The sequence below is a fragment of the Chrysochloris asiatica genome, unplaced genomic scaffold (genome assembly GCF_000296735.1).
Source record: "Chrysochloris asiatica unplaced genomic scaffold, ChrAsi1.0 scaffold00506, whole genome shotgun sequence".
NCBI lineage: Eukaryota > Metazoa > Chordata > Mammalia > Afrosoricida > Chrysochloridae > Chrysochloris > Chrysochloris asiatica.
Window position 1 is genome coordinate 78,499 of NW_006409024.1, and position 8,652 is coordinate 87,150.

The 8,652-nt window shown below is 38.3% G+C and overlaps 1 protein-coding gene across 1 annotated transcript in view; it reads left to right on the forward strand.

Moving 5' to 3' along the window:
• The first annotated feature begins 1,441 nt into the window (after window positions 1–1,441).
• Window positions 1,442–8,652, forward strand: part of CNTNAP3 (contactin associated protein-like 3) — a 243,023-nt gene continuing 235,812 nt past the window's right edge. The window contains exons 1-2 of the mRNA XM_006877478.1: window positions 1,442–1,474; window positions 2,956–3,103. Of these exons, the coding sequence (XP_006877540.1) occupies window positions 1,442–1,474; window positions 2,956–3,103 (181 nt within the window). The remainder of the gene's footprint in view (window positions 1,475–2,955; window positions 3,104–8,652) is intronic.

Here is an 8,652-nt window from a genome sequence, read left to right on the forward strand (position 1 = left end):
GGTGCGTAGACAGCATGGGACCAATGAGCAGATACCAAAAGAAAAGAATTTCCACACCTTTATCTCAGCGGTTCTGCCAGGCATCTGTGGCTGCTCTGATCCTTCCCCCACATGGTCTCATCCATGATAGCAGCTCCTGGAGCAACTGAGCATCCCAAACTAGAAAACAATGGATTTCTTGCTTCTGCCACAAATTCCCCCAGCTGTGAGCCTTCCAACCTTCTAAATATTCCTTTATATGTGGTTCAAAGTTCTGGGACCATCCCCTGAGCCGCTTGGTCGGGTACTCTGTGTTGTTGTGGCTGAGCTCTTTACGACACATCCACCCAATCCGCTATCTTACTTGTTCCTCAGTGCTTATCTTATATTGCCACACCAGGAGTGTATATATGTGTATGTATGTTGGTGTTTTGTTGTTAAGTGCTGTCCAGTCGGTTCTGACTCATAGCAAGTCTATAGGATTTCTGAACTCCTGCGTTTGGACTGCTGACCTCACTTTTAGCAGTTCAGTACTTTTCCTGCAGTGTTACACCAGACTCCAAAATAACAGTACATTTTATTGTTTGATTGTGGGTACTAAAAAAAATCCATAGAATTAATATAATGTTTTCTTTTTATAGTAGAGAACACCTCAGACAATAGGAACACCCCAAAATGGACTTATTCTTTGTTTTCAGAGCATAAAATCATGATTTCCTTAGCTGTGGCAGCATTTTCTGTGGAAAGGCAATGCTATCGTAAGGAACTCCTTAGGTTGTTATAGCTTCATTGCAGCTTTGACTGTTCGGAAAAATACTGGTTATCCTACGAAGAATCAGTTTAGAAACAGAAATGTAAAGCTTTAAGAGTAGAAACTTCACTCTGTGACTAAAATGGTAATGGTGGAAAGAATTGATTGTTGCCTTGATCCATTAGAGAGTATTGCCATCTTTGCTTGTTGATATAGATAAGAATTCTGGGGTTTGGGTAGAGAGTCAAAAGAGGGATTGATGAGCAGAGTGTGAATAAATTGTGAAGGTAGAGTCAACTGAATTATTGACAGATGGACATGATGATCCACCAGCCCCTTCTAAAACTTCCTGAATGGTGCAGTCTATGTTGTTGTTGTGGTTATGTGCCGTGGAGTCGGTTCCGACTCATAGTGACCCTGTACAGAGTTTCCAAGGCTGTAAATCTTTATGCGAGCAGAAAGCCTCATCTTTCTCCCATGGAACAGCTGGTAGTTTCAAACTACCGACCTTTTGGTTTGCAGCCCAATTTGTAACCACTATGCTACCAGAGCTCCTCATGTATGTAATCTGTGCTTATTGAGATGGGCAAGCAGTAGGGGTGAGGAAGTAATGAATTTGTTAAAAAGGGGTAATCAAACACATTTGACCTTGAAACTCACCTTTTTGTCACACAAAAGTTTCAGAACATTTAAAAAAACCCAGGTAGAGAGATGTGGAAAGCTGGGGTAGAGAAGCTCTATAAGGTATAGACTCCTCATATGTTAGAGTTTGTACTGTGTCTTTTAAATTTCTTTCGTATATGTAAGCTTTCTTTTTTTATTGATCAAATTCATAGTTGTTAGCTGCCATCGAGTCATATCCAGCTCATGAAACCTTATGTACAACAGCACATCCTGACAATCACCAGCAGCCTGTTTGAATGTATCACTGTGGTTACTCTGCCTGTCCATCTCACTGAGGGTCTCACTGCCCTCACTGAGCCTCTGCTTCACCAAAGATGATGTCCTCCTTTAGTGTTTGATTCCTCCGGATGACTTGTACAAAGCAAGGGAGTCAGTGTTCTGTTGTGATCTATAAGGTTTTCATGGGCTTTTTCTAAAAGCAGATCCACCCTCAACTAGATGGATTGACACAGTGACTACAACAGTGGACTCAAACATAGCCACAGTTGTGGGAATGGTGTAGAACTGCCTAGTGTTTCGTTCAGTTGTACATAAGGTCACTGTGAGTATGTACGACACGATGGCAGCTAACAACAAGTTATAATCCTAATCTGTCTTTGTCTAGAATCTCCACTGTAGCCTGTCCATCATGGGTCACTTGATGGTATTTGAAATACCAATGACATAGTGTCTAGCATCGTAGTAATACTCAAGGCACCACAGTGTGACAAATTGACAGACGGGTGTTAGGCATCACTAGTTAGGTGCCTATAATAAATGTGTATATACAGTAACAACCCTCTCCCCCATTCTCCCTTGTTTCCCCCACCCCTACCGCCGCTTCTCCCGTATGCTATTTACATTGAAAAACAACATGAAAATGGGGGTAAACATAATTTGTAACAACTTTGTTTGCTTTCATTCTGTGCAAAGAAAGTTGTTACATAAAGCCAGGTGCCTGTGACTATGAAAGAACACCAGTGAGAGGTTATATGTTCTCCTCAGGCTCATTATGAATGTTGGTGATGTCTAGTAAAATTTAATGTATATACAATGAGATTGAAATTCAAAATCTTAAAGGTACTATCCAACCTCCAGAGAATTTTGTCACCTATTAAATTTCAGTTTTACATTTACAAATGGAAGGTTTTGAACTACAAAACTTTCCAATTCCCTTCTAATTTTCTAGTTGTAGAGTCTAGAGTTCTTATTGCAGATCTTTTGCAAGTTATGCAGTGAGTGTCTTGAGTATGCTTAAATTAAGAAACAAATTTTAGGTGATGAGCAGCTTTCTAAAAGCAAGCCTTTTAAAACTAGTCTACTGATGCCAGTATGAAATGCAAACTACCTTGTAAATAAGGAAAATTTAGACAATTGTAGCTAATCCCTGGAATGAGGAAAGTTTGTCACAATGCTGTTCAATATGGACAGCTTCTTTAAAGAAGGCACATTACACATTAGCAGTGTGAATCGAATCAGGCATTAAACATTAGCATGAGAGGTGATGATATGGGAACAGTATTCTGAAGATACATTGATTCCTTCTCTACATTTTCTCTCAGGCTTTTCCAGGAAACACAAATGCAGACAGTGTGGTGCACTACAGACTCCAGCCTCCCATGGAAGCCAGGTTCCTTCGCTTCCTTCCCATAACCTGGAACCCTAACGGCAGGATTGGAATGCGGGTTGAAGTGTATGGATGTGCATACAGTAAGTGTTTTATGAGACGTCATAAAATTAGAATGGTCACTCAGTTGTAGTTTGGTAATGAATTTATGCAGGAATAATGCTTTAAAATGATGAGCATGGCATGGTTAGTTGGATAGGACCCAGAAAGAGGTTTCTATGGGAAAATGACTTACATAAAGCATAGAAGCAGGAGGTTAGTGGTTCTAATAGAGCAGCCATGTGGGGTAATATGGACTGTAAGTTGTTCAGTGTCAATGAATCATCTCCACTCTGGTAACCCTACAGATAATGAAGGGTTTCTAAGATGAGGCTTTCTCATACAACTGCATTTTGGATTCAAGAATGACTTTAATTCTTTCGAATGATATAGACATGACTTTTACTCAGTTTTCTAACCCTGCCTCTGTTTTTCAGTGCTCGTATTTCCACTGGGATATTTAGCATAAACGATGCTACTTTGCCACCAGTCTGGATTTATTTCTTTCTCTAATCAGTTCCTTCTACTTTTCTGTAAATGTGCTCACTGCTGCAATGGATAAAATGCTGATATTTAGGGTTTCCCTTTGGTGTCATGAAATCAACTTCTCATTCTCCCATTATTCTGAAAACAGCTTCAGGTTTTTACTGACTTAAAAACAGAACATGCTCTTTGATGGAATTTGCCATTAGCTTGATGTTTCTTTTTGAGGAGTTATTACTGAAGCTCTTTGGGTTTGGATTTGGTACCAGGGAGATTAAAGCTGCTGCCTGGTCCCCAGAAAGACAGGTTGGCCATGCAGCAGACACAGGACCTGCTGGCCACAGTGGACTCCTGACATAAATATGCAAATAGGTACTACATCACCACTACTTGAAATCTAATGCAAATTACCTCCTTTAATAGTAGTAACTCTGTGTTGTCTATACTTTTATTATTAATAAGAATAATTGTGTAAGTTTAGCACTTTGCACTTTTTTGTTGATGGTCATATGATCTGGTTTATTACTGAAAGTGATAGTTATTATCATCTTTTCTGTTTCCTGTCTGTTTCCACTATCTTGTTTGTATTCAGAGTAATGTCCAGATTGTTTATCTTGGCATATGTTACTGTGTTACTGTTAGGTGCTGTCTTGTTAGGTGTAGTCCTTCTTTTCAGAGTTATTATTTTACTCTCCATTTACAATGTTATTGCTGTTATTGTTAGGTACTCTCAATTCCAACTGATAACATAGCAGAACGAAACACTGCCTGGTTATGTGCCATCTTTACAATTGTGATATATTTGAGCCCATTGTTGCTTTCACTGTGTCAGTAACATCTCTTTGGTGGTCTTCCTCTGTGTTTGTTGACCCTTCACTTTACCAGGCATGATGTTCTTCTCCAGGAATTGATTCTTCTTGATAACATGTTAATGATAACATGAGAGACGAAGTCTCACCATCCTTGCTTCTGTGGAACAATCTGGCTGTACTTTTTCCAAAACAGAATTGTTCATTCTTCTGGCAATCCATGATATACTCAGTGTTCTTTAGCAACACCTATTTCACACGCATCAGTTCTCGAGTGTTCATTTTTCATTGTCCAGCTTTTGCATGTATATGTTGTTATTAAGTACTATCAAGTTCATTCCAACTCATAGCGACCATGTATAGGGTTTCCAACCACCAACCTTGCAGTTCAAACTGACCTTGCAGTCCAATGTTTATCCTATAACACCACACTAGGACTCCTGCATATGAGGTGACTGAAAATATCCTGGCTTGGGTCAGGCACACTTCAGTCCATGAAGTGCTCTTTACCAGTTTAAAGAGGTCTTTTGCAGCAGATTTGCCTAATGCAATTTGTTGTTTGATTTCTTGACTACTGCTTATATGAGTGTTGATTGTGGATCCAAGTAAAATAAAATTCAGTGCTTATCCTACAATGCCACACCAAGAATCCATGTACAGGTGTTTATGTTGTTGTTAAGTGCTGTTCAGTAGATTCTGACTCATAGCAACTCTGTGTAGGGTTTCTGATGAGCGACTAGTGGGTTTGAACTATGGACCTCTCAGTTAGCAGTCCAGAACTTATCCTACAGTCGCACATTAGGACTCTGAAACAGCACTATATTTTATTTTTTGATTGAGGGTACTGAAAATCCATAGAATTAAAATAACTTTGATGTTTGACAGTAGGTACTTAATCTCCAGTATAGCGATGCTAAAGCAAATGTAAGAAATGAGGAGGTAAAAGAACTGAAGAGAAAATTTCAAAGATCAGCTTGAGAAAACAAAGTCAAATATTATAATGAGATGTGCAAAGATCTGGAGTTAGAAAACCAAAAGGGAAGGACACCTCAGCATTTCTCAAGCTGAGGAAACTGAAGAAAAATTCAAATTTCACACTGCAATATTGAAGGAGTACAGTATTTCTTTGGATAATATATTGGATAATGTAGAAAGTATCAAAAGAAGATGAAAGGAATGGACAGAGTCACTGTAACAAAAAGAAATAGTAGATGTTCATCCATTTCAAGAGGCAACATATGATCAAGAACCAGTGATACTGAAAGAAGACGTGCAAGGTGCATTGAAGACTCTGGGAATTGATGGAATACAATTGAAATATTTCAGCAAACTGATGGGGCACTGGAGAGACTCACTCATCTATGCCAAGAAATTTGGAAAACAACTAACTGGAAGAGATCTATATTTGTGCCCACTCCAAAGAGAGGTGACCCAAGGAATGCTGAAATCATCAGACAATATCATTAATATCTCATGCAAGTAGAATTTTGTTAAAGATAATACAAGAGTGGCTGCAATCATACGTTAACAGAGAACTTCCAGAAGTGCAAGCCAGATTCAGAAGAGGATGTAGAACGAAGGATATCATTGCTGACATGAGATGGATTTTGTTTGAAAGAGCATATCAGAAAGATGTTTACCTGTGCTTTATTGACTATGCAAAGGCTTCTGGTTTTGTGGATAATGACAAGCTGTGGACAGCATTGTGGAGAATGAGCATTCCGGAACACTTAATTGTGCTCATGAGGCATCTGTACATAGACCTAGAGGCAGTAGTTCGAACAAAGCAAGGGTACACCGAATGGTTTAAAATTAGGAAAGGTGGGTGCCAGGGTTGTATTCTTTCATTATATTTATTCAGTCTGTGTGCATTGAAGGCATTAGTGAAAAACAAGGCTCTAGGAATCAATAGGATACAGTTGAGAGGTTTCACAAAACAGATGCAATGCTGGAAGTGCTTACTTGTCTTTGTCAAGGAATTTGGAAGACACCTACCTAGTCCATTCCAGAGAAATGTAGAATATGAAATTTATGAAACAATTATCATTACTATCACACACAAGGAAAACATTGCTGAGTTAATTAAAAATCAGTGGTAGCAGTACATTGACAGGGCTCTTGGTGTGTCATTGTGTGATAAACATTGGACTGAAAACCACAAGGTCAGCAGTTCAAACCTGCCAGACACTCTTCGGAAACCCTGTACAGCATCGCTATGAGCCAAAATCAATTCAATGGCACTTAACAACAATAACAACCAGAAATTCAAGCCACATTTAGAAGAGGATGTGTAACAACGGATATCATTGCTGCTGTCAGATGGATTTTGGCTGAAAGCAGTGAACACCACAGAAGTTTACATGTGCTTTATTGACTATGCAAAGCATTTAACAGTGTGGATTCTAACAAATTGTGTGTATAGCATTGTGAAGAGTGGAATTCCTGAACATTTAATTGTGCTCATGTGGAACCTGAGCAAGGTTCTATACCATAGGTTCTATACCAAGGTTCTATACTAAACCAGGAGGCAATCGTTCGAACAGAACAAGGAGATACTGAAAGGTATTAAATCAGGAAATGTGTGCATCAGAGTTATCTCCTTTTACCACATTTTGTATACTGAGCAAATAATCCAAAATGCTGGATTACATGAAGACTGTGGCATTAGGATTGGAGGAACCTATGATATGCAGATAATACAACCTTGCTTGTTGAAAGCAAAAGGTACTTTAAGTACTGATGAAATATTTATTTATATACTGACTGATAACTGTAGCCTTCAATATAGGTTGCACCTCAATGTAAAGAAAATGAAAATGAAATCTTCACAACTGGACCAATAAATAACATCGTGATAAGTCGAGAAAAGATCGAAGTTGTCAAATACTTAATTTTGCTTGGATCCATAATCAGTGCTAAGGAAAGCAGCAGTCAAGAAATCAAACAATGTATTTCATTGGGCAAATCTGCTACAAGCTACCTCTTCAAATTGTAAAATATGTCCGTTTGAGGATTAAAGCATGTCTGACCCAAGCCATGGTATTTTCCATCACTTCATATGCATGTGAAAGTTGAACACTGAATAAGGACAACCATAGAAGAATTGATGCATTTGAATGATGGTGCTGGCAGAGAATATTGAAAGTGCCATGGACTGCCAGAAGAACAAACAAATCTGTTTTGGGAAGAATACAGCCAGAATGAGCCTTAGAAGCCAGGATGATGTGACTTTGTCTCTTGTACTTTGGTCATGTTATCAGGAAGGAAAAGTCCCTGGAGAAGGGTATCATTCCTTTTATTTATTTATTTAGCATCTGTGCTTTTTTTTTTTTTTTTTGAATTGCTCACTTTACTACACAAGGAAGCCTTCAGAAACATTTCTGAATATCATAATATCATTATTGAGGATAAGTGAGTATAGAAAATAAAGTTATTAAGATGGAACAATGTTTAAGACTGTATTAATCATATCATAACACAGAAGATCAGAAGATGTTACCATAGTAACCTTACCTCCATGTTTCCAATGAAAATAATGTATAAGCTCTTTTATTATGAGAAGTTAAATATATGGATTTCCCTTCTAGTACATGGGGTGGGGGGGGGAAGCAATTTTCTTTTTCTTTTTCTTTTTTTCCTTTTCTTTAAACTGCCTTCCCCATCATCCCAGTTACCATGTGTCTGCATGCTACACCAGTGAATAATTTTCCATTCCCTCCCTCCTCTGATAAGCATCATAGACAGTTTATTATAGCATGATAACCTTTACTTTTTATAGTAGTAGGTTCATACAATATTTATTCCTTTGTGTTTGACTAATTTCACTCAGCATAATGTCCTCCAGGCTCCCCCATGTTATGTGGAGTTTTGCAGATTCATCATGATTCATCAATGTTGCATAATATTTTTTGCGTGTATGTACCAAGGTTTGTTCAACCATTCCTCTGCTGATGGGAATCTAGGCTATCTCCATCTTTTTGCTCTTGTGAGTAATGCATCAGTAATAATAATGTTTCTAGAGTGTGCATATATCTATTCATTTTACGGTTCTTATTTCTTTAGGATACATGAGAAGTAAAGAGATTGCTGGGTGATATGGTATTTCAAACTTTCTGAAAAAGTGCCATACTGCTGTTGCAGACCGTGTAAGACTAGTCAGAGGTTCGAGGCCCTCTAGGGCTGAGTGTAACAAATGAGGCCACTGGCAGTTAATGGAAAATTGCTTTCATCTTAATTTTCAGGTATATATATTAAATTAATACATTGGAGCCTTTGAAAATCCACAGATAAATGTGATATTT